This window comes from Phalaenopsis equestris, unplaced genomic scaffold (assembly GCF_001263595.1).
Source record: "Phalaenopsis equestris unplaced genomic scaffold, ASM126359v1 Scaffold000428, whole genome shotgun sequence".
In the NCBI taxonomy this organism is placed as follows: domain Eukaryota; kingdom Viridiplantae; phylum Streptophyta; class Magnoliopsida; order Asparagales; family Orchidaceae; genus Phalaenopsis; species Phalaenopsis equestris.
Window position 1 is genome coordinate 2090622 of NW_018164869.1, and position 27501 is coordinate 2118122.

Consider the following 27501-nt stretch of genomic DNA (forward strand, 5'->3'; position numbering starts at 1 on the left):
TGATTTAAAATTAAGTTATAACTAGCTTAAAACCAAAATATTAATTAAAACTAAATTAAACACAATATAAAACTACATTTAACCAAAAAATAAGTTTAAATTAAATTTTAAATAAAATAAACTGAATAAGTTAAATTAAATAAAATATAAAATTAAGAAAAAAAATTACATACATACCATCGCATTCTTATGCGTTTAAATAAATAAATAAATAAATAAAACCCCTTCCTAAATCCCTAATTGCTCATCTGCCTCCTCCCTCTTCCCGATGGCTTTCAGTTGTGGAAACGAAACTCCCCATTCTTCATTAGAACCAAACCGCCCCACTTCCCCGTCATTCCATAATTCTCAGCCGGAAAATATTACTGGCTTTTCTTTACCTCTCCCGGTTTGCCCATAACCTTTGCCCTTCGCGACTAACTTTCGCTATACAGTTGCTGTCGGAGCTGGCCAGGAAGGCGACGACGGGATTAAGGAAGGCCACAACGAGATCGCGGCGTGCACAGTCCTCTGAAACCATCAAGGAAGGTAACACCAATCTTTCTCCTCTTACCTCCCAATTTCTTTAACGCTTTTTTAAGTTCTCCAGATCTCATGAAATCATATTCTAATTAGATTATTTAGGAGAACCGATAAACGTGGTTTGGAATGTTGTAGGATTCATACCACTTAATCCTTACTTGCTTATTTACATGTCTGACAAGTGCTTACAAACACACCAATCAATTCTTACGTTTTACATATGTAACACACCTGAGTTTTAATTTTGTTTTTAAATCCACAAATACAGCAATCAATTCATACGTTTTACATATCTAGCACATGAGTTTTAATTTTGTTTTTAAATCCACAAACACAGCATTCAATTCTTACGTTTTTAGATATATAACACCTGAGTTTTAATTTTGTTTTTTAAATCCAAAAACACTACCCAAAACCGGCCCCTGAACACCACCCAAAACCAGCCCCTAGATACCACTCAGAATCCACTTCAAAGCAGCCCCAAAATGGTCATTAAACCCCACTCCAATGCAATAACCAAACCACCATTTAGATTCTTGTTTGGTGGACTAAGGTAATGGTTTTGAATTAGTTTTAGAAGTTAAGTTTAGGAGTGTTTGTGTTGCGGGACAGTGATTTTAGTATGTTTTAGTTATCGTTGTGTGACAGCTTTTGTTCCACTCAATGGGAAAAAGGTTTGTTGTTGTTGTTAGTTGTTGTTGTGTGAATTAATGTGCATGCGTGGTGCAGTTGAACTTCTTTAGAAGCTTTCATGCTTTCTTTTATGAAAATATGAAATTTTTATTGTTTTATTTATGAAAAATATGAAGTTTTGACAGCTTCATTTATGAAAAATTTGAAGCTTTGATGGGTTCATTTTCAAAAAATATGAAGCTTTGAAGAGTTCATTTATGAAAAAATCATAAAATTTTATGGTTTGGTTTATGAAAAATTTGAAGCTTCGACAGTTTCATTTATGAAAAATCTAAAATTTTGACTATTTCATTTATGAAAAATCTGAAATTTTGATGGTTTCATTTATGAAAAATTTGAAGCTTTGGCAGTCTTATTTATTAAATCTCTGAAACTTTAAGAGGTTCGTTTATGAAAAGTCTAAATCTTTGAGGGGTTAATTTATGAAAATCTGAAGCTTTGAAGAGTTTGTTTATGAAAAATCTGAAGTTTTGACTGTTTCGTTTATGAAAAATTTGAAACATTGAAGGTTTAGTTTATGAAAATTTTGAAGCTTTGACGGTTTCATTATAAAAGTTTTGAAACTTTGATGAGTTCGTTTATGAAAAATCTGAAAGTTTGATTGTTTAGTTTATGAAAGATCTAAAGCTTCGATGGTTTCGTTTATAAAAAATCTGAAATTTTGACGTTTTGTTTATGAAAAAATTGAAGCTTTTACTGTTTCATTTATGAAAAATCTGAAACTGACTGTTTTTTTTTTGCAAAATCTGAAACTTTTATGGGTTCCTTTATAAAAAATCTGAAAACTTTGATGGGTTCATTTATTAAAAATTTAAAATTTTAACGCTTATGAAAGAATTAAAGCTTTGACTGTTTTGTTTATGAAAAATCTGAAACTGATAGTTCTTTTATGTAAAATTTGAAACTTTGACAGGTTCGTTCGTTTATGAAAAATTTGAAACTTTGATCGGCTCGTTATTTTGAAACTTTGAAGGGTTTTTTAATGGAAAAATTTGTAAATTTTGTATGCACAAATGTGAAAAATATTAAACTTTGATCGGTTCTTATTTCATTTATTCGAATATGAAAAACATGAAATTCTAATGTGTTTTGTATAAGAAAATTTTGAAGTTTCCATATGTTAGCATATTCAAAATTCAATATTTCTACGCATTTACATGTTGAAAAGCTGGAATTTCTTTATATTAAATGTCTGAATTTTTTGTGTTTTCATGTCCAAAATCCATATTTAAATTTGCCGACATGCTGATCAATTCTTATAAATTTACATAATTAACATTAAAATATTTATATTTACTTCCATGTCATTCAATGCTCATTTATTTACATGTTTAACACATAAATTTTAATTTTTACACACAGACTACCTTACCTATGCATTAAGTAGTAGACTTCTTCATTTAAAAACAAAGGTAGTAGGATGTTTTGATATGTAAGTGAAAGCATTTTTGGATGTGATGTTTAAACCTTTAATGTTTTGATATGCAACTGAAATTTTTTTTTGGATGTGACATTTAAATCTTGAGTATTATGTATGTAATTGAAGTTTAGATGTGCAAATTGAATGGAGTAATATGCATCTAAATCCGTTATGCATTTTCATATCTAACACTAATGTTTTTGATGCAACAACCAAGCCTTGAGTGTTATGTATGCAAGTGAAAAATATTTATGGAAGTGATATTTAAATCTTGAGTGTTATGTACGCAAGTGAAAAATATTTTTGGATAAGATATTTAAATCTTGAGTGTTTTGTATGTAAGTAAGAAAAATACTTGGGTTATGATATTTAAATTTTGGATATTATATATATAAAAAATGAAATTTAAATGTTAGATATGGAAATATATTAGAACCAATTGGTATGCATGTAAATTTCAATTGTATGCATATAGCTAACAAAAACTCTCTTTTTTTTTTCTTATAGAATAATCTTTATTGCTGAAACTCCAGCCTAGAATAGTAAACCAACACTAGAAATCAAGTATAAGGAGGAGAACCAATGAAAAACACCAACTTAGGATAGAAAACCAAATGCTAAATACCTAGAATACCTTGATTATCATTTTGACCGAAAAATTAGGAGTTGAACTAAATCATGAATTAAATGTCAAACTCAACGTAAATTTAAAATTCACCAACTTAAATAATGCTAACAACCACCAAGTAGATCAAACGTGAACCCTAGGTTAGTCAATTCAGAAATAAAACCGAGGATCACACAGATCTTAGAACATTCTAGTCTAGAAACCCAAGTTAGATTGCTATGTACCCTTAGTGCTGAGGATTAGGGTATATAAAACAAATAGTCTTACTTCCTTGAATTATGTAGGTGCTTTAGGATGAAATAAATCATGATTACTGATAAAAACACATCGAACCACCTAATCGTAAGAATGTCTATTTGTCATCGATATGCTAACATTGAAGACCTCTAACTATCCGGCTAGTTAATAATTTAAGTATATTAATGCATCTGAGACGATGGAAGAAATGTGCATTTTGATCGGGGGCGTTATATTAAAAAATAGGTTAGTCCACCCATTTAACTTTCATGTAGAGTAGTTTAGTGTTAGGACTTTACTTTTATCTATAAATCCTTTTAGCCTCTATTCTATTTCCTAGTTTAGAAGCACTTTTCAACTCAAATCAATATTTTTCGACCCAAACAAAACACCTTTTTATCCAAGCCAAATCTATCTTCAAAATCTTTTCAAAACCCAAAACTTTTTTAATCCAAAATTGAAAGCCAAGCCAAAACTTTTTCAAAACATCAAAACTCTTTTAATCCAAAACCTAAGCCTTTTTTAAATCCCTAAAAACTCTTCCCAACACAAATCAAACCCCTTTCAACTCAAAAAACCACCTTTCCAAAGCCCTAAACTATTTTGAACTTAAAAAATCTAACTTTTAAACTTTCATAACTTCTAATTTCCCCCAAAATTTTAAACAACTCCAAATAGAATTTAATAATATTAAAAAAAAATTAATAAACTTTAATAATCTTATTAAAATTTAATAAAAAATAGCAAACTTCAACAAATTTTGCCAAACTTCAAACAAATTTTGAATAGCCTCCTAACAAAATTTTAATAATTTCAAATCAAACTTTTAATAACCTTAAAACTAATTAAATAATTTTCAAACAAACTTTAAACAACTTTAATAACTCTCAAATAAACCTTAACAACCTCTGAATCATTTCATACAATATTCAAATATTTTGATGTAACTCTAAATTTCAAATAATCTTCAGGTATTCTCAAATAACTTTAAACTCAATAACTTCAATCAACTTTAAATAAACTTCAAACTAATTTTAATAAACTTCAATAAAGCTTCAAACATTTCAAAATTTCAAATAAACTTGAAATATCTTCAAATGAACTATAAAAACACTCCAAACAAATTTTAACAACCTTCATGACTCAAAATAAACTTTAATTAATCAAACTAAATCAACTTAAATTAAGCTTTCAAATCAATTCAAATAACTCCAGTTTTCAGTTCAAGTAAATCTATTGGAATCAAACTTTTTAGAATTAATATAAATCAAAATCTTCCAAACCAAATCTAATTTCTTAAAACGCAAAAAAATCGAACACTTTTCAAATAAATTCACAATTCCATTTTTCAGGGCATGCCTTCTTACCATTGTTAGTCAACATTTTTCTTGGGATTTCCCATGATACATCGTCATTGGACTCTAAGTCTCAATCCTTTCAATTCCACTCTAATCATTTCCAAATCCATCCATCGATCTGAGATCCTAAAATATTAATCTTCAAGGCATAATCATACACAATGTAAGTCAATAATTTAAGAAAGAGTTTTCTTGGGAACCCCAACTCCAGTGATGTAATTAACTACGAGGACTTCCCCTCGTAGTGTAACCAGACCCCAAAATAAAATAAATTAATCTTACAATCGTAAGGTGGGGGAAAACCCTTGATTACTTTAGATTCATAGATTTTTAAGATTTTTCTTATCCGAATGATTAGATCTATTTTAAGGTAATATTTTTATCTCTTGGGGTAGTATATTATTCTTCAAATGATTCGTCCGATCATTTAGATAGAAATATTTCAAGATTTATGGTGGATGCCCAACATAAAAATATCTTACCAAGTGTTTGCTCGCGATTTTGTTAGGAATAGTTCATCTCTCCATCTTTAGTATTGGTTTATGTTATTTTTTATCGGTAATATGTATGTAACCTTTGCAGACTCAGATTTCTCATCTCTCTCTTTGGACATTTTATTCACCAAGTCATGAAATGGGTCCACTTATCAGAGTTTGGTTTTTTTAACTTTTCACTTAAATTCTGTTTAATGAGTATGCTTTAAAACTCTCTTTGGTTGAATTCAATGCTTTAATTGAGTTCTCTTTCGAATAAGTTTCTTTTTAAATTTACTAAAATTAATAGATTTGAGTGTAAACTCTCTATTAATACCCTTCATTGTATTCTTGTTATGGGAAAAATGTTGTCCCCTAAGCTGACTTTCTCTTTTGAAAATGGAAGAAACCTGACACAATCCAATTCATCTCAACGGTGGGTTCGTTATTAAGCTTGGAATAAACTTTGCTTATTTCGGATGACCTATGACGATCTTAGACTTTTCACGGTTGACCTCCAAGTTGTGGATGAAAAAGAACTCCTGATGGAATTCAACCTCAAGTTTGAAGAATAATCCTCATCTCACCCTTGAAGAAGAGGGTTCTTATGTTGAGATTGTTGTTGGTGTTGTTGTTCCTTGGATTTAAAATCCTTCTGAGGAAGCAAAAACTCACCAAGTTATTGAAGTCTATGGAACCCCTAAGTCTGTTGATATGATGAACAAGAAATTAGTCGAAGTATTGGATGAAGTCTGCAATGCCCCATCAATATTTGAATTTGGTTAAATTTCCAAGACTACTATGATATTAACCAAAATTTAATGAAAGAATAAGAATGTGAGGCTTTACAAGAAGTACATGTGGACTGATAAGGAAAAAAAGCTAACTGAGAAGAGGGACGCCCGTTAACATGGATTTGACTTATCCGAAATGTTTCTCCTCTTAGGAGGAAGTAGATTTCACTCACTTTCTGCTGTACAGGAAAAAAAAAAAAGCAAAAACTCACTAAGTTATTGAAGTCTCTAAAACTCGTAATTCAGTTGAAATGATGGACGAGATATTAGTTAACAGAACAACACGCATAATTCAATAACACGAGAAAATAAATGAGAACACAAAGAGAAATCCTGATTACTTGACAAGAGCATGAAAGGAATTTAGCTACTCGACATGAGATGAAGAAATATGGAAGCTTTCATTGAAAACATTGAAGAAAAATAGGTGCAAGAAAGTACAAAACTGACAACAAAAGAATGTTCTCCGTAATACACTCTTTAGAGGTGTCGCCCGAAATTTGAGATTTTGTCTTTTCACCAAGGAGTTGGGGTGGCTACCTTATCGACAAATTTAGATATTCACTTACAATACTTGACATTAATCGACAATACACTAACATCCACTTATCCACTTTACACTTTTTTCATTAGGATATTTGAGAGAAGCATCATGCAGTGCGAAATATACTACTTTGATTATTTTATGGATTTCTTCTATATATAAAAGGGGAAGGAAAAATATACAGAGGGGACTTCCTTTTCTCTATATGGATTCACTTTTTTTCCTCCTTTTCTCTGAGATCACTTTTGATCTCTATTTTTAGAGACCTCCTGCTCTCTCAGATCCTGTAACTTGTGGAACCTCCGAGGAGCTGCTTTCTTTCGGTTTGCTGGAGATTTGGAATTGATATATCTTCTAAAGTTCCCTCAAAAGTTTTTCATTCCTCGCTCTCTCTTCCACTCTTGCCATGCCATACAATGTTTTTTTTTGGTTGTATGTACTCATGAACGATACGAGAACCTACATCTTAAAAGGATTCAATAGCTAGTCAGGTCACCAATGAACAAGTTAAGTCTTATCTGAATCGAGCTTGACTTTTTAACTTATATTGCCTGAGTCCTATAGAACAAAGTCCCCATAATTCGCACAGAAGCACCAACACTATACTAGTATTTCATTTAAGCAAACTGTGCTAGTCTAATGGAGTCAGAGGGTTTATCAAGTTCACTCTCTTTCTCCTCCTCTTCTTCTCTCTCTCTCTCTCTCTCTATTTCTCTCTCTCTCTCTCTCCCTCTCTCTCTCTATGAAGTCCTGTTTTAGCTATTCAGGGAAGAATAAACAAAGAGCCAAAATAGGAAATGAAAAATCTGAAAAAGTAGAAGTGAGGAGTCGGGTAACTGAACAGAGGGGAGAGGAAATGAAGGAGCTTGAAAGCCGAAAAGATGAGTTTGCCTGTAAATTGACGTGTGGGATGGGAGCTCTCAGATTTGCGGTCAGAAAGCAGAGTTTGAAAGTTTTTCTTACTCGAGTATACGACGCCGTGTGCTACGCTCGAGGGAAGAAGAGGATCACCTTTTTTCTTTACTATGTTGAGCGACATGTGAAGGAGAGGAGGACAATCTAGGAGGGAGCCGAAGCCACGTGTGCTTGGAGCCCTAAGCCAAAGGAGGAGGAGGAGGAGGAAGTGATGGGAGAAGAAGAGGAGGTTGCGTGCAGAGGCTTGATCCCGTGTGCAAAGAAAGCTTTTTCTCGTGTGGGGTAGGCTTGATTGAAACTTATAAGGGTAAGTTTTAATAACTTTAATATTTAATAAGGATTCTTCTTTAGGATTACATAAAAAAACAGAAATTTTTATACTTGAATAGCTAATTATAAATAATATAAGTTATTATATTTGTATGTATGATATAATATAATAAATAAATTAAAATTCTAATAACATGAATTCCATGTTTATTTTAGTCTTTTAGTTTTAGTAGAGTCAACGTCAAAATAAATAATAAATTAATTGATATCAAGATGAGCACTCATACTTTTAATCTATAGTAATATTTTGATTCTTCTCCACTATATTGCATTAGTAGATAGTGATACTCGTATAATTTTTACTTTGAATTATATGTTCTTTCTTTTATTGGTCACATTGTTATGAATGTTGGTATATTATGCATTATATTGAATTGAATGCTATGAACACATGAATGATATGTTTATATTAACTGCATATATGCGCCTGACTGCTTATGATGGAATCATCCATTTATGGTACTAATGGGAGAACACTAAGATATTTGTGCTTGTATATAGAATATGATATTGACATTGAAGTATTAATTGATACAAATTTTTAGACGGTGTTCATGTGACGACTGTACAAATATAAAATAATATTGATATGTTATTAATATAGTAAGATTTTTTTTAATAGCATAAGATATTTATATTGATTTATTAAAAACTATTGACATGCATATTATTTTTTTTTTCTTGTAATACTGTAGTTTAGGCGTATGAGTATTTGCTAGTTATGTTTTAGCTTACCATTGTTTTAATTGAATTTTTCAGGTTTAATTTATTGATGAAAAGATGAGCGATAGAAGGAAAAATGTTTATAGAAGACGCAAACAACCAATTATGAGGTAAAATTTAAATTATACCGCTTAAATTAATTTTCTTTGGTTGCTCTTTCATTTGTTAAACGCTAAATGAATATGAAAAACTTAGCTCCCAATGTTAGACCGTGTGTTCCCGTTTTAGTTAATTATATGTCCTGGGCTAAGTCGTGACACACACTCTTATTCTGTCCACCGATACAATTAGGGCAAAAGGTATGCTCACTCCTTTTTCTAAATAATTCATTTTGTTGATTGAATGAGTCTGATGGACTTTGATTTTACTATCAAATTTGATTGGTTTGAGCACAAATAAGTCTACCCTCAGTTGGAATTTAACCTTTATGTTCTGCCATTGCAATAAGGGTCTGTAAGCTTCAAGTTAGATTACTCAATCATGAAGGAAAAAAACAATAATTAATTCGTCATTTAAGTTTGCTCACTACTTTAGCAATTCGAGGACCGTTTTGATAGAGAATTTTTTCTTCTTCTTCACTTCATCAGCTGGGATTTATCATTACACCTCTAATCATTGCAAATGAGTAGTAAATTTTTATTAAATTGATGAGCTATACAGGTTTTTTTATTAACTTTTGCTGCTTTAGCCATTCAACTTTTTAAAATAATAAAACCCGAGAGCTCCCATATAGATCTCTTTGACAATAGCCACGCTGCAGTGCCCTGCGGCCGGCCGTAACTGCCGCTGCCCACATCACCATCATCACCGTTGCCGGCCCCGCCGTCTTCTTTGCCGCCGCGGCCGCCACCGGAGTGTGAAGAAACTCACCTTCACAGTTTAAAAAAAAGTCTCCTTTATATCGTTATTTGCTATGAGTTTGAGCTTGGTATTGCTCTAGGTTCTATCCATGCATTAACACAGTGAGTTAGCTTGTATGTAATCCTTCCTCTTTTTTAAATAAAAAGAATAACTTGTAATTTGAATTACAAGCTTATCCCTTGTGAAGTATTTTATTGGCTTGGTCCTTAGAAACTTGAATATGGAATTTGTCTTTACTCCATCACATATTGAACCGAGTATTGTCCTTTTTCACAATAATAAATCCTAAGTTAGTAGTCCTCTTATATAGAATGTCTTGATCAATAAGTTATTAGAGTCAATTTTTCTAGTAATTCACAGAACTTTTTTTTTCATCAACTAATGACTCTACCTATTCATGTAAGCGAGTTTGCATCTTCATTTGCACAGAGCATCCATGACCTTCACCAGAAGCATAATTGTAGTGTTGATAATTATAAATAATTTGTTAAATTTTGAAAGGAGAAAAGATGTTGTCATGAATTAGGGCATTTGGCTAGTCAGACATTCTATGCATTGATCTTGCCTCTTACTCCCCTTTTGACCCATTATGGGCCTAAGTTGTCCTCATCACATAAAACCTCTGCATCACAGTTGGATTTGTCATCTTACTTTATAGTTGTCATGTCATCAGCTCACGACCACCCCTCTCCCTCTCTTCTCCTTACATTGAATTCTAACTCATTGTCAAGCTATTTTTATTGATTTAAATTAATGCTTGTCTTGGAACCTTTTTGATACTTTTGGAAACCAACATAAAATCTTTAAAAACTTGTTTCCTTAGCTCTTAAATAACTTCTTTCTTTAACTCCTGTCTATCTCCTATGCCATGAGTGTTTCCCCTCCTTTGTGCTTTTCATAGAAAACAAAATCTTGTTTTCATAAGTTATATATATTTGGCAATTAGGCTCCTGTAGGTTCTTTATTCATAAATATATATATTTTTTTGTATCTTGTTTTGCTAGTCTCATTTTAGAGCTCATTTTTCTTGCAAATTATTCTAAAAAAATTATTTTCTCTAAGTATCACGCCAGTGGTTTTTAGTTTTGCTGTTAGTTTGTCTTTGATTGATTGATGATTTTGCATATATTTCATTACATCCTTATTGTTCTTCATTATATTTCTATTATAGTTGCTGAATTTCCTTGGAATTTTTGTTTTGTCTGTTAATCGTTAATTGTAATTAGTTCATTGTTTGCATTTAAAGTTTCTTCTTTTAGCATTCTTTGCATCTTTCTTAGCTTATGGTTGTAATGATATCTTTGTCTTCTAAGATCCAGACTTTTATATTTAAGTACGTGATTTTGATCAGTTTGATAGCTGTTGATTCCATTTTTGAAATACATTATCTAGATCTTCAAAAATGACAAAACTCATGGCCAATTCACTATTTCATAATTTTTTTATGCTTCATTTCATTTTAATCATAGTTTGTTGTTTTGATCACAACCACTTCATTTCATCTTTAATTATTGCATAAAAGTAGTAAATTTTTACTACATTAACATGCTTTATAACTTTTTTTTAGTTTGTTTGTAAACTTCGCCGAATCAATTATTTGTGTTTCTGAAAATGGCAAAGACAAAAAGCTCCCATTTAAAAGCTGCTAGAATGTTTAAAGCTAGGACCTTATCATATTCTTCATCCTAATGGCATATTTTAATGTCTATTAATGTAAAATTGAAGCCTGTTCCATACCATATTGCAGCAGAAGGAAAGCGAGAGGTGAAGAAGAAAACAAGAAGCTATATACTGGTGTTCAAGGCAAAGAGGAGAGGGATAGGGAGAGGGAGAGATGCAAGATAAAATTTTACCTCTACCCTTATTATAACATAGCTTTAGAGATGAGGAGGCACCAAAAATCACCAAAAATGTGGAGCAAAAATATATGACAGGGTTCATTCAATGATAAAAATTGATGTGTTATTTATTTATTTATTTTAAGTAGGATTTGTTATAAGAATTATGTAAATTTTCCTTAAGACATTAGAGAATATCTTGGAGTCTCAATATTAAACTTTAAAAAAAATAATAAGAGTTATTTTTTGTGCATTGTAGTGTTGGACAATTGAGTTCGATAATAACCTAGTCAAATATGATAAAAATGAGTATATTAAGATGAGTGAGAGGTAAATTTTAGAAGGATAAATTAAAATGTGATTAATAAGGAAATTCAGTTTTATTGCTTATAAGAGGTAAGTTTCTAGAAATCTATAAAACAAGAACAGCGAAATGAGATGTTAACACAAACTAGATATGAGGTCAAGGTCATGATAAATTCATAAGACATAAGATACAACATGCCATGTATATGACATTTTCCTTTAACATTATTGATATTAATATTTTAAAGGGGCATTTACATACATACCACACAATCTTTTTAAAGGATCAAATTTTTAACATCACATAAAAAATATCACTATCATAATTCTGTGAGTACCAATCCATAATCACGACAAGTGACAACAGGACCCGAATAGTGTTTTATTTAGCCGTTGGAGCAAATGTCATCTCATAATAAACTCTGTAATTCTGTGAGTATCCTTTTACGACCAATCTTGCCTTATTGCGTTCAAAGAACCTATCAAAGTTTAACTTAGTTTTGAAAATCCATCGGCATCCTGCAGTTTTCTTAGCCCAAGGAAGGACCACGACTTCCCACGTAGGGTTCTGCTGACTCATTTTCCAGGCTGGATCGGCAGGAAAAATCTTAATAGTAGCAGGGGTCCGATGGTTCGTCAGGGTAGTAGCAATTGCTTTGTAGGTCGGCGATAAACTTTGGAAAGACATATTTTGCCATAGAATCATATGAGCATGTCTAATTGAATACCCTACTCGGAGAGCTCACCTTCTCATTCAGAGGAGTTGTGCTGAGGATGTCGTCCGAAGTGAAGTCAAAGTCTTGTAAGGAGGTTGCAGGCTTCTGAGTAGGAGCATTGGGACGGGTGCACCGAGTGTAGACACGAACAGTGGGATGAGGAGATGGTACACTCAACGGGATAGAGGACTCCCCAGTGGTGGGAACAATGAGGGGACCATCCATAGGAGAAGGATAAAAGATAGTGTCGAGGAACTCAAGCTCCCCCTCACTAGAGGCCGAACTAGAAAAATAGGGAACACTTTCAAACAAGAAAACATCAGCACTCACATAGATTTTGTTTGTAGTCGGATCAAGGAATCGATACCTTTTTGAGTTGCGGAGTATCCAAAGAATATACATTTTATAGATCCGAGATCAAGTTAATTTCGAGTAAGGATACTGTTCTGAACAAAAGTCGCGCATCGAGAAATCTAGGGATCTATCAGAAAAGATCTAATTGGCAGAGAAACATGATATTAGGACGGCTAAGGAGGTTCGAAACTTATGAAATTTGGTGGGGACTATTTATGAGATAGGCGACAACTCGAATGATATCTTTCCAAAAATGTTTTGGGTCATTGGATTGAAACAAAATGGAGTGAGCAATGTCAAGGAAGTGATGGTTTTTACGCTTGGCTGCCCCATTTTGTTAAGTGTCCGTGCATGACCTATCGTGGAGGATTCCTTTACTTACCAAGAATTCATTCAAAATTGAGTTTAAAAACTCAAGATCATTGTCGGCCCGAAGGAACTAAATAAGAGTTTTTGAATTGAGTTTAGATGAAGGTGTAGAAGTTTTGGAAGGTTATAGTGACTTCTTATTTGAATTTTAAAATGCAGACCAACGTCATTCGAGTGTGGTCATCAATTAAGTTCAAGAATCACCGTATTGGTATAGCTGGTAGCACAAGAAAATTCATATATGTCACTGTGAATGAGAGAGAAATGAGCAAAATGTGTGTTAGTATGAGGTGGATAATGAATCCGGTGATGTTTACCTAACCGACATGTCTCACAATTTAAGTTAGATTTTTATTAGAAAAGATCAAATTATGCAAAATTTTTAAATATTGAAAACTAGGATGACTTAAACAACATGCAATAACATAATGGGATATTCAATGACTTAGGATGAGCTACAATTTTTTAGTGTCGTGTCTTCACTCTCTGTATTATCCTCTTAGAAGTACTAGAGTCCAACTATTCTCTTAGCAGCTTTGGTCATCCTCCATGAACAACGATCCTGAAAAACAAAACCATCATAAGAGAAATTAGTAATGCAATCGATATCATTTGTCAACTTACTGACTGATAATAAGTTATATTGTAATCGAAGAACATGTAAAACGGACTCCATAATTAGATCGATCGTTAGTACAATTGACCATTTACCAATAATGGAGCTACAGGATCTTTGGACAATTTTGATAATATTTTTTCTAAAGCACGGGTATTTACTCGAGAATACTTGTGAGCAGCCAGTTTTGTCATTCGTGACACTTAAATTAATAATCAATGGACTAGAGGATGAAAAAACTATAAGATTCATAGGAACAGTACCTTCTCAGACATTTGAGGTTGATGGACCCGCAGAGACTTGGTTGGCTTCAAGAAGCTTGATCAATTGCTCTATCTAGTTTTTTTAGGGATTCAAAGGATTCTGAGATATTCCTGGTAGGAGTTGGTTTAGTCGTGTTTGGTTCGGTCGTTATCGTAAGTCTCTTGGCATTAAAGGATTTGGCCAAGGGTTTGTATGTTATCTTACCGTGAAGTTTTCAATACTTATCTTGAGAATGGTTGGACTTGTGACAGTAATCACAAGTGAGGTGATCGATTTGAGATGTCATGGACGAGGCTGAGTATTGTTTGAGATCAAGGCGAATGATTCAACTAAAGAAGTAAAAACCCCTAGCATGACAAGTTTCCTGCGACGAATCTTAGTGAAAGCAACACAAACAGAAAGAATAGAATCTCGATAAAAAATATGACCTCGAATTTCGTCAAGATCGTTGTTAAGGCATTGGAAGGGAGGAACATTTACAAACTACCAATTGACGTTTTTATGGAGTTGATCAGCCGTGACATGACCATGAGGTTCTCCACTTCCTAAGCTCCATATACTGGGTCTGTTTTTTTAGCCTCACGAATCATACCTCATAGGGGACCAAATCTTATGCTCTTTGATAAACACTGAGACCGCTTGGGACCGTTGAAGGAATTCATTGTCGTTCAATTTAGGAGCTGTGATCAAGAAATTCATGTTGGCTTCCGGTCCTCCAGCCTGCACGGGAGCGAGGTTTGGAGTCAATCCTCCGGGTGAGTAAAAAACGCCTTATTAGGGTGATTCATTGAAAGAATCGACCATAATTCTGCTGAGTCAAAGAATATGTTGTTATGGTTCTATGTCATCGATGAATTTTAGTAGAATCGACTAATAGATACAACTGTAGAAATTGAAGGTAGCAGGACACTTGCAGAGATCCTAAACAGTAGTAACTGTAGGAATTGCAGGATTACTTAAACAGACAACAAACAGAGACTCCATTGGAAAGGAACCTGTAGAAATTACTCTCGCTGACTACAGGATTGCTTTGGATGCAGCTGAAACATGCAAGAAAAGCGAACATCTACAAGAATCTGGCAAAATAGAGCGTACGGGAAGAAGCCTTCTGGCTGAATAAGAGTGGATAGGAAAAAGCCTTCTGGAATTCCTGTTGTTCGCTGGACTTATAGAGGAGGCCACCGGCTAGGATGAGGAGGTGGAGAAGGTGGCTACTAGAATCGGCCAAGGAGGCTAGGGGCTACTGGATCTAGGGTTAGACTATGATATCATGTTGAGATTTGGAATAGACCAACACAATTTTATTGATAGGAGGAGGGGTATTTAAACCCAATTACAATAGATATATTAATGGAAAACAATAAAAACATAATAAAATAACTAGGAAAGAAAATAAAATAGAATAAAACAAAAGATAAAATAAATAATCAAGGAATAAAATCAAATAATAAGTAATAATGACATAGGAATAACCGTTATAATCTAATATGAATATTTAAAGATATCATACTCTTTTTGGAGTTATGACATTGTGTGTATAATTTAACATTAATTTTGAAAAAGAACATGCCTATTTATTAATGCTAATGTTGTAGTGATCTTGATTATTAAATATTTTTGATGAAATATTGAAATATAATTATAATTAAACTAATATTACTTATATTTTATTAATTTTGTGTGATTATTCGTTGTTATAAAATAGAGAAACTTATACACAATACCACACTATTCTTTCGTGTTTTCGTATCAACACTTAAAATTTGATGTTTACACTTAATGACATCTAGGTGCCATAAAAATATGCATGAAAAATGTTTTTTTCTTTTAAGAAGATAGTGATAGTGATATTTTTTATGTGGTGTTAAAATTTGAGTGGTATGCATTTAAATATGAAAAATTAGATGTTAAATAGGTAAATACATGAATTTTTATAGCACATAGATGTTATTAAGTGCAAACATCAAATTTTTGGTGTTAGATATGAAAACACGTAAGAATTGTGTGTAAGTTTCTCTATTTTATAGTAAAGAATAATCACACAAAACGTCATTTGTTACACAAATTTTAAAGATTAATAAAAGATAAGTAATATTAGTTTAATTATAACTATATTTCAATGTTTCATCAAATATATTTAATAATCAAGATCACAACAACATTAACATTAATAAATAGTATGATCTTTTTTAATATTAATGTTAAATTATACACACAATATGTCATAATTCCAAAAAAGAGTATAATATCTTTAAATATCCGTATTATATTATAACGATTATTCCTACACCATTATTACTTATTATTTGATTTTATTCCTTGATTATTTATTTTCCCTTTTTTTTTATTCTGTTTTATTTTCTTTCCTAGTTATTTTATTATATTTTTATTGTTTTCCATTATTATGTCTATTGTAATTGGGTTTAAATACCCTTCATATCAATAAAAATGTGTTGGTCTATTCCAAATCTCACATGGTTCATAGTCTAATCCTAGATCCAGCAACCCCCGGCCTCCTCGGTCGGTTCTAGCAGCCACCTCCTCCACCTAGCTGGCGGCCTTCTCTGTCAAGTCTTGCGAACAACAGGAATTCCAGAAGGCTTTTTTTCTATCCACTCTTATTCCGTCAGAAGGCTTCTTCCTGTCCGCTCTTATTCCACCAGATTCCTATAGGTGTTCGCTCTTCTTACAAGTTTCAGCTGCAACCAAAACAATCCCTACAGTCTGCGAGAGCAATTTGTATAGGTTTCTTTCTAATCGAGTCTCTTGCTTGTTGTCTGTTTAAGAAATCATGCAATTCCTGCAGTTATTGTTGTTTAAGGATCCCTGCAAGTGTCCCGCTACCTGCAATTTCTGCAGATGTATCTATTTGTCTTGATTCTACCGAAATTTATCGATAACATAGAACCACTACGTGTTTTTTAGTTCAACGGAATTATGGTCGTTTCTTTCAATGAATCACCCTCAGAGGCGTTTTTGACTCACCCGGAGGATCGACTCCAAACTCCACTCCCGTGCAGACCGGAGGACTGAAAGCCAACATGAATTTCGTGATCACAGCTCCTAAGTCGAACGACAATAACTTTCTTCAACGGTCCCAAGCTGTCTCGCTGTCTATCAAAGGACATGAGATGTTTGGTCACCTCACATGTATGATTTGTGAGCCATAAAAAAAAAGATCTAGTATATGAAGCTTGTGAAGTGGAGAATTTCATGGTCACATCACGGCTGACCAACTTCATAGAAACGTCAATTGGTAGTTTGTAAATGTTCCTCGCTTCAATTAGTGTTCTCTGGATGGTTATCTGTAATACCACTCAGATTTAGAAAATTCTAGTCAACTCTATGAGGTTTCTAAATGGATCCGGGAGGCAAAATAGGGGTCAAGAACCGTGACTCAATACTATAATGATCTTATTGCATTATGGATAGAAAACGACCTGTATTACAACTACACTTGGGATTCTCCGACCAACTTATTCCTCTTACAGAAGATCGTAGAAAAGAATTGTATGTTCCAATTCTTTGTCGACCTTAACAATGACCTTGACGAAGTTCGAGGACGTATTTTTGATCGGGATCCTATTCCTTTCGCTTGTGCTGCTTTCACCTAAATTCATCGGAAAGAAAACATGAGACTTGTCATGTTGGGTGCTTCTACTTCTTTAGTGGAATAATCCGTCTTGATCTCAAATAGTGCCCAACTCTTGTCCATGACACTTCGAACCGGTCACCCCATTTGTGATTTCTGTCACAAGCCAAACCATACTCGAGATAAGTATTGGAAACTTTAGGGTAAGATGACATACAAACCCTTGGTCAAATTATCTGATGTCAAGGGACTCACTATAACGGTCAAACCAAGTACGACTAAACCAACTCTTACCAGGAATATCTCAGAATTCTCTGAATCCCTAAAAAACTCAGATAGAGCAATTGATCAAGTTTCTTGAAGCCAACCAAGTCTCTGCAGGTCCATCGACCTCCTATGTCTAATAAGGTACTGTCTCTGACTTATAATTTTTTTCTCCTCTAGTTCATGGATTATTGATTCAAATATCACGGATGACATGACTGACTGCTCACAAGTATTCTCGACTTAATACCCGTGCTTTGGAAAAAAAAATTGTCAAAATTGTCGATGGATCTTGTAGCTCCGTTGCTAGTAAATGGTCGATTGTATTAACGATCGATCCAACTATGGAGTCTGTTTTATATGTTCCCCGATTACAATATAACTTATTATCAGTCAGTAAGTTGACAAATGATATTGATTGCTTTACTAATTTCTCTTCTGATGGTTTTGTTTTTCAAGATCGTCGTTCATGGAGGATGATCAGAACTGCTAAGAGGGTAGTTGAACTCTAGTACTTCTAAGAATAGTAAGGAGAGTGAAGACACGACACTAAAAAATTATAGTCTATCCTAAGTCATTAAATGCCTCATTATGTTACTACATGTCGTTTAGGTCATCCTAGCTTTCAATATTTGAAAAATTTGTATCATCTGATCTTTTCTAATAAAAATATTTCTAGCTTCAATTGTGAGACATGCTGGCTAGCTAAACATCACCGTGTACATAACCCACCTCATACTTACACATTATGTTCATTTCTCCCTTATTCACAGTGATATATGGGGACATTCTCGTACGTTCAGCTATACCAATACACGTGATTTTTGAACTTAAGTAATGACCACACTCGAATGACGTGAGTCTGCATTTTAAAAGATAAATCATAAGTCACTCTGACCTTTCAAAACTTCTACATCTTCATCTAAACTCAATTTAAAACTCCTATTTAATTTCTTCGGACTGACAATGATCGTGAGTTTTAAAACTCAATTTTGAGTGAATTCTTGGTAAGTAAATGAATCTTTCATCATAGGTCTTGCACGGACACTCAATAAATGGGGCAGCCAAGCTTTAAAACCATCACCTCCTCGACATTGCTTGCTCCATTTTGTTTCAATCCAACGTCCTGAAACATTTTTGAAACGATATCATTCGAACTTCCACTTATCTCATAAATAGTCCCCACCAAATTTCATAAGTTCTAAACCTCATTAACCGTCCTAATGTCATGTTTCTCTGCCAATCAGATCTTTTCTAATTTAGATCCCAAGATTTTTAGACGCGCAACTTTTGTTCGTAGCACTGCTCTTACTCAAAATTAACTTGATCTCAGATCCATAAAATATATATTCTTTGGATACTCCGCAAATCAAAAGGGTAGCAATTCATTGATCCGACCACAAACAAAATTTATGTCAGTGCTGATGTTTTCTTCTTTGAAAGTGTTCCCTATTTTTCTAGCTCGACCTCTAGTGAGGGGGAGTTTGAGTTCTTCAACACTATCTTTTATCCTTCTCCTATGGATGACCCCCTCATTGTTCCCACTACTGAGGAGTCACCGATCCCGTTGAGTGTACCATCTCCTCATCCCACTGTTCATGTCTACACTCGGTGCACTTGTCCCAATACTTCTACTCAAAAGTCTGCTACCTCCTTACAAGACCTTGACTTCACTTCGGGCGACGCGACATCCTCTGCACTACCCCTCCTCTGAATGAGGAGTTGAGTTCTCTGAGTAGTGTACTCAATCAGACATGCTCATATTATCGTCGAACTACAGAGTTTGCTACTACCCCGACGAACCATCGGATCCTGCTACTATTGAGGTTATTATTGCCGATCCAACCTGGAAAAGAGTCAGCAGAACCCTACGTGGGACATCGTGTACTTTTCTTGGGTTAGAAAGTTGTAGGATGCTAATGAATTTTCAACACCATGTCAACTTTGACAGGTTTTTTGAACGTAATAAGGCATGATTGGTCGCCAAAGGATACTCACAAAATTACAGAGTTGATTATGATGTGACATTTGCTCCAACGGCTAAATTAAACACTATTCGGGTCATGTTGTCACTTGTCGTGATTATGGATTGACCTTTATTCCAGCTTGATGTCAAGAATTCAATTTCAAATGTTGAGCTGACAGAAGAGGTGTATATGTCTCTCCTTCCGGGTTTTAATTCTACTGGCTCCAGAGGACAAGCGTGCAGGCTATGAAAGTCCCTTTATGGGCTAAAGCAGTCCCCAAGGCTTGGTTTGATAAGTTCACAATGGTGGTCGTGTGCCATATTTTTACTCAAGCTCAATCGGAGCACACCCTCTTTTTCCGGCACTTTTCCAATGGCCAAATAGCTATCCTCATTGTCTATGTTGATGATATTGTTCTTACAGGTAACGATCTCCTAATATTGAAGTCCTAAAAAGACATTCTTGCTTCGTCCTTCGAGATGAAGGATTTGGGATCTCTTCGGTACTTCTTAGGCATGGAAGTGGCTAGGTCCTCTCGGGGAATTTGCCTGTCTCAGCTCAAATAACAACATTCTTCTATGCAAACTAGTTATTCTTATGAATCCTAATGAAAAATTATCTGACAATCTCAATATTGTACCTATTAATAAAACTCGTTACCAGTGCTTGTGAGAAAACTCATCAACTTGACTCATATTCGCACTGACATATGCCACGCAGTTGGAATGATGAATCAATTCATGCATGACCCTGATGAGTACCATCTCCAAGCTGTCCATCGGATTCTCCACTATTTAAAAGGTACACCGGGCTCAGGTTTGTTTTTTTCCCGCCACATCTCTCGGTCTATTGTTGTTTATACAAATGCTGATTGGGTCAGATCAGTTCATGATCGACGTTCCACCTCGGGGTATTGCTCATTTGTATGGGGCAATCTTGTCATGTGGAAAAGCAAAAAACTGTTGTGATTGTTCGAAGCAGTGTTGAAATTGAATTCAAATCCATGTCCTCAGGAATCTGTGAAACTCTCATGCTGCGCATCATGCTCCGCGAACTCCTTATGCCAACCTCTGTCCCGCTGCAACTATTCTGTGATGATAAGGCCGCAATTAACATTGCTCACAACCTGATCAAACATAATCGTACTAAACATGTGGAGATTGATAGACACTTCATTTAAGGAAAATATTGAATCGGGGGAGATTTGCATTCCATGGGTGTCATCCAGTGATCAATTAGCAGACATCCTCACCAAGAATCTACCTCGCCCTTTGTTCGATAATTTCAAAGTCCAAGTTGAACATGACTGACATTTATGCTTCAACTTGAGGGGGAGTATTAGATTATAACGGCTATCCTTACATTATTATTATTTATTATTTGATTTTATTCCCTGATTATGTATTTCCCCATTCATTCTATTTTGTTTTATTTTCTTTGTTTTCTTTGTTAGTTATTTTATTATGTTTTTATTGTTTTTCATTATTATGTCTATTGTAATTTGGTTTAAATACCCCTCCTCCTACCAATAAAGTTGTTCTGGTCTATTCCAAATCTCAACAATCCACACAAAATATGACTTAGTGATGTTTCACTAATTAAACCAAACACACTCGACACTACAATCATCACGAACACCGATATACTAGTTAATAACTTCACTATTATTGAGGAAAAAAAACAGTCTACAAATTTTGGTCATGGATAAAATATTAGCATTAATCCCACTGCATTTGCCTACATTAGCATTAAAAATAAGGTTGTTAAGTATGTACAATCAAAGACGATTCTTAAATATATTTCCAAAGAAATAGAAACAATGGGCATGTAAAATCAATTGACCTTAACAGATAAACCAGCTAATTCTTATCTATTTACATATCTAAGGCCAAAACTCTAATATTTATTTACAAATCACTAAAATTTTTAACATCACATTAAAAATGCCAACATTATTATTTTCTTAAAAGAAATATATCTTTTCATGCATACATTTTTTACACAAGTGTTTTAAGAGTAAATATCAAACTTTATGCGTTGGGTGTGCAAATTAAAAAAAAAAAAAATTGTGCGGCGTGTATATAAATTTCTCTAAAATGAAGGGGTGTTAATGCACATACCACACAATTCTGATGTTTTTACATATCCAACATCTAAACTTCACTTTTTTACATTAACCACCATTTCAACTTAAAAAAGAAGTGAAATACACATTTTCATTCTTAGGCAAGGAGGTATATATGTAAAAATTGAAGTTTAGGTGTTAGATATTTAAATATATAAAACTTGAGTGGCATGTTGGTAAATCTTTCTAAAATGAAAATTTCCATTGGATAATGGTGTTTTCTTTTCAACCAATTCCATCTCTTTAGCAAAATCCTCAGCTTTCAGTTAAAAAGCTGATTGCCTACCACTTCTCCCTAACAATGCAATGTTTTCTCTCTGGAGCAGCTCTTGCTCCTCTTTTTCCTAGGTTTTGCTCTGCTGCTCTGCTTCGTCAAGAATCTGCCTTCATCTCGCCAAAATTACGTGCAACAGACGCCTGAATCTCTCTTTGATACAACTGTCAAGGTACATCTTCTTTACAATCGATCATTCATCATGTCTATTTGCTCTTATTTCACTGGCTATATCAGCTTAGGTTTTTTGATGACTCTCATCTTCTTAATAGTTCTGGACCTGTTTCCTGAAGTTGTAAGAATGATATCTATTATTTTTCTTTTTAGGGATTTCATCTTGCTTATTTCACTGGGTATATCAGCTTAGGTTTTCTGATGGCTCTCATCTCCTTAATAGACCTGGAACTGTTTCCAGAAGTTGTTAAGGATGATATCCATTACCTTTCTTTTTAGGGATTTCTTCTTGTTCTGTTTGATTTGAAGTTATAGTTGATGTGTTCCGGAAGATCCACGACGGTGGACTAATAAATTAGCATCTCAGTGTGTGGTAGCGTAGTACGAGTTCCAACGCACACACAAATAAAAGAAAAATAGCTTGAGGAGGCACCACAATTTTTACATGGAAAACATTGAAAAGTAAAATGAAAATCACGGTGTCTGCCCAATCAAAGTAATCCACTAAGAAGTTGTAAATACATAGACTCTTTCTTCTCTTGAATTAGAGAGGATGAAATTATAGTATTGATGTACAATAGTAATAGTAGTTCATCAATAATGGTTGTAATCTAGCTGTAATAAATGTAGTTCTCGGCGATAGCAGGCTGTAAGGGCCCATCATGAATGTTGTAGGCTGTGGTTGCAGCGTCAGCTTGTCGTAAAGGTCGTAGTTGAAAGTCGTAGTAATAGTTGGCCATGTGGGCCGTAGGTAGATTCTTCAGGAGCATCGGGTGGCCACAGAGACCATATTAGGGAGTTGCAAGAGCTATGACCCATGTAAGTCATGGTTGGTAATGTATATCGTAGTTGTGAGTTGCGATAACATTCAAAGGCCGTAGATGCTGAAGTTGTGAGTTGCATGAGATATAAGCCATGAAGGTTGTAGTTGTCACGTAGGTTGTAGTTGTGAGCTGTAATAATGCCCATAGGCCTCAGAGGCCATAATTAAGAGCCGCATGAGCTGTGAGCCACTTAGGTCATAGTGGGGAGCTACTGTAGAGCCGGAATTTAGACTTGCATGAGCTTTCAGTTACATAAGTCATTGTTCGTTACATAGAACGTAGTCGAGAGTTGCAATAACTTTCGTAGGCCGCAGAAATCGGAGTTTAGAACTCCTTAAGTTGTGAGCCACGTAGGTCGTAGTGGTGAGTTATAATAACGTGTGTAGGCCGTAAAGGCCGTAGTTGGTGTTTGGCTAGATTTAAGTTAAATCCTTGGCTAAATCCTATTAAACTATGCTGGCATCCACCCTCTTACCTCGATTGGGTAAGGTAACAAAAAGAAAATTTGAAATTCCTAAAATTTATCAACTCCATGCTTCCTTTGTAAATTTTCCGCTAATCCTATTAACTTAGCCATCAAATTCAACTTCCACTTTGAATGATTGCATTTTGGTCTGTGTGTAAGTAGCATGAGATTAAAATTGCTTATCATAGAGAGTCGATGAACCATTTTGAGTCTTTTCTGGTATAGAAAACTTATGTTTATATTTAATGATTCCCGTGGAAAGAGTTGGACATGTTTCAACCATAATTGTACAATAGGTCATATCAATTGTTGTATTTAATCTCTATTTTGGACGACGTGATTATTTTAGTCCATGTTTGAATAATTTAGAAAAATTTTAGTCCACTTATATAGTCTGGAATTAAAATAGCTTCCGACAAATAGTTGGTGGACCGTTGCGATCTTCTTGTCTTAGAAAACTTATGCCCATGAAAAGAGTTCACCATCTTTAAATTTAGAATAGTTCACATAAGTAAATTTTTTTTCTTTTGCTTGAAAACTGGAGATAAGTCTCATGCTGCTTTTGCTCTTGGAACAAACTCTTCTTACAATTATTTTTTGCATTAGCATCTACTTGCTGTATACGGCTATATGACGGAAAAAACATGTTTATGCAAAGTCTGATATGAAAACCAACTAGTCTTGCAAGTCTTGTCAGCCCTTATCGAGGAATCAGACCATTTTCTTGAGTTGAGCGTACCTGCCGAAATGTTTAATTTGGTGCACCTGCCGAAGTAGATGAATTGAGCTCCTCTGCTGAAGTGGCTGAAGTGAGTGCATCTATCGAAGAAATTAGATTTATTTCTTCTGCGAGGGCGATCTAGCCCATCTAGAGAGGGATAGCTATCAGAGATGACCATCATTATTTTCAAGGAAGCAAGTTCGTCCTTTTTAAAAGTGCCGCCTGACATCCATGTCAAGATCTTTTCACCAAGACACTACGGATGAGCGAATGTCGTATGAAATGTATTTTTTATTTTCTTCTTATTTTTGTATAATAGGAAAGTCAAGAGACTAACGGAGAGTCTCGAGACTAGAAAAACTTTAGATTTTTTCGAGATTATCTCTCTCTCTAGAAGAAACGTTGTAATCCAAGAAATCTCCTATGAGCCAATTTTTTTATGCTTAATGGAGGTAAAAAATTAACAAACAAAACTGGGGATGCTCTCTTAAATTTCACATCCATCATGTTCTTCCACCTTCCTTCCAAAAATAAGGTTTTTACCGAGTTCTGTTCTTCCACCTTCCTTCCAAAAATAAGGTTTTTACCGAGTTCTGTGTACTCACAAATAATATGGGACCCTACTTCCTAAAAGAATTCAACGCCTACATAGCACTCAATTCTTTATGTATATACATCTCAAACACCTAAACTTTAATTTTTTACATTTATACAATCCAAATCTTTCATATCACATCAAAAACGCCACCAATTTAACTTTTTTAAAAGTGAAATACTTCTTTTCATGCATAGGTAATGTTAAAAAAATTAGGTGGTATGTATATAAAAATTGAAGTTTAGGTGTCAGTTATGTAAATACATAAGAAATCTGTTAATCACTAATTGCTAAAGTTGCAGCAATCACTGTGATTCTTCAAGACACTCTCACTGATTCAATTGTTATGTCTCAAAAATCTCTGCAGACCTTTTAAAGGAGGAATATAGATAATTTCTCCGGTTCAAAATTCTGTCGTCACTAATGCATCAGTCATGGCTTCTGCTATTTTCTCTTACCTGAAGAACTCGTGGCTGTTTTCTCTGTTGAAAAATGACGACCTAAAAACTTCAAATAGATTAGTCAAACGACTTGCAATTCCAGAACAAACAAAGCAATTCATCTTCGCTATCCCTGATTCCGATTCCCACGCAGTGGTTTATATCCTGGCTGCTCAAAATCTATCGGAACAGTCCGCCATTGATGCCGATCATCTAATCAAGGAAGTCAAGCCGAACGCCGTCGTCGTCTCCGTCGCTCCATCAGCTCTCCCTGAAATCCAGATCGAGGGGAAATGCTCGAGCGAAAACCAAATCAATCACATTCCTACTTCCTCCATTGGCGTTCTAAAAAGATGTCTTTTTGAGAAGATAAAGAAGGAGCAGTATGATAGCTTTGCTGCCTGTCAGGTCTTGCAGGCAATTTTCGGGATTGGATTTTATGGACATTTCTTGTCTGCGAAGAGAGCTGCAGATGCTGTTGATTCCCATTTCCTCTTGCTCGAATCTCCGTATGAGAACGCAGGCTCTGAGTCTGTTAATGAGAGCTCCGCATTACATCCACAAACAAATAGTCTGCTTCCTGGGAAGGTAACTCCATTGATGAGCTCGAGCTCTAAGATGCTTTTTGTTTCTGATGCTCTTGAATCAGACATGGTGAAATCATTAACTCCTTCTCTTGATTTGCTAGTTTCTGGTTTATTTCTCAACCAACAAGACGAAGAAGGTGTTATCAGTTCTAACTATGAGGTTCCTCCATTCGCTCAATCAGTTTACTCTTTACTTGTTGATCTGCATCACATATTCAAAGACCTTCCTGCCATTGGAAAAGCTCTATCTTCCGCGCAGAAAATGCTCGCTGATGTAAACGAAGGCGAACCAGTCGATACAAAAACCTTATCAGTTGTCCAGAACTTCAGAATTGCCATCGAAGCCTTGAGAGTCGCATTAAACAAAGCCGCCCGAAGACCAATGAACGAACCAGACACCCCAAAATCCAAACTTGCAGAGTTCTACAATCTCACCACGGAAGAGAAATGCCATGTTTTGTTCGCCCAAGCACTGAAGAAACAAGCCGCAAATTTTGGAGCGGTGGTAGCCATTGTGGACGCCGCGAGCCTAGCCGGTCTAAGGAAGCATTGGAGCACATCCGTGCCGCCGGAGGTTGCCGACTTGGCTAATCACTGCGTAACGCATTACTGTAACGATCTCGACAACGGCGAAGAAATTCTTCACGAAAACCATGAGAAAATGAAGATTTTGACAGACAAACCCGTAGTCGCGTTTGGCGCCGGAGCTACCGCTCTGGTCGGAATATCTTCTTTCTCGAAAGCAATGCCGATTTCCTCATTGATCAAAGCTGCTTCTTTTCATGCTTCCTCTTCCCTCAAGATTGGATTACTAAACCTCCAAAGAAAAGCTTTTTTGGGACTCAGTAAAATGCTCCTCCCATCGAAACTAATGGCTCCTGGAATCAGTACAACAACCAAGTTTGCTGCTTCGGCGGAGAAGATCAGAGCCGTGACACACAGCATGATTTCTGCAGCGGAAAGGACCAGTTTTTTCGCCATCAGGACTTCGTTATATGAAATAATGAGGAAGAGGAAGGTAAGGCCGGTTGGGTATGCTCCATGGGTGAGCTTTGCCTGCAGCATGGGTGCTTGTGCGGGGCTTCTGAATTATGGCGACGGGATCGAATGTGCCGCGGAATCGGTTCCTTCGGTCTCCATGATTGCTTCCTTGGGCCGCGGTCTTCAGGGCTTGAAGGAAGCATCTGAAGAAGTGAAGGAAAGCAGAGGAATGAAGGTGCGTGAAGCGTTGCAGTGCTTTGTGCAGTCTGTAAGGAGCTGAATTTATGAACTGAAGATGTGAATATTTGTTGGGGATGAGTTGATGTGAATATTTGTTGGGGATGAGTTGCATGAAGCGTTACAGTACTTTCTGCATTTACATATATACCATCGGTTGTTTGGGGGAGCTGCAACTTATTGAATAATCTGCTGATAAGTTAGATGTGGTGACTATAAGAATGTTTAATTTTTTTGGAGAAGTCAGATTGTTGCTAAAAAGCTGTCACCGCACTTAGATAGGTGCGACATGA

At 34.9% G+C, this 27501-nt stretch overlaps 1 protein-coding gene across 4 annotated transcripts; it reads left to right on the top strand.

Moving 5' to 3' along the window:
• The first annotated feature begins 247 nt into the window (after positions 1-247).
• On the top strand, positions 248-27397 carry LOC110027522. 4 transcript variants are annotated; one of them, XM_020728992.1, is made up of 4 exons: positions 248-528; positions 8674-8747; positions 22236-22355; positions 25331-27397. In XM_020728992.1, exon 4 carries the CDS (start codon positions 25398-25400, stop codon positions 27249-27251), a length of 1854 nt encoding a protein of 617 aa, XP_020584651.1. In that variant the 5' UTR covers positions 248-528; positions 8674-8747; positions 22236-22355; positions 25331-25397; the 3' UTR covers positions 27252-27397. The 4 variants fall into 4 exon arrangements, with proteins under 4 accessions (XP_020584651.1, XP_020584654.1, XP_020584653.1 ...); XM_020728995.1 differs by lacking the exon at positions 22236-22355; XM_020728994.1 differs by lacking the exon at positions 8674-8747.
• Positions 27398-27501: the final 104 nt, after the last annotated feature.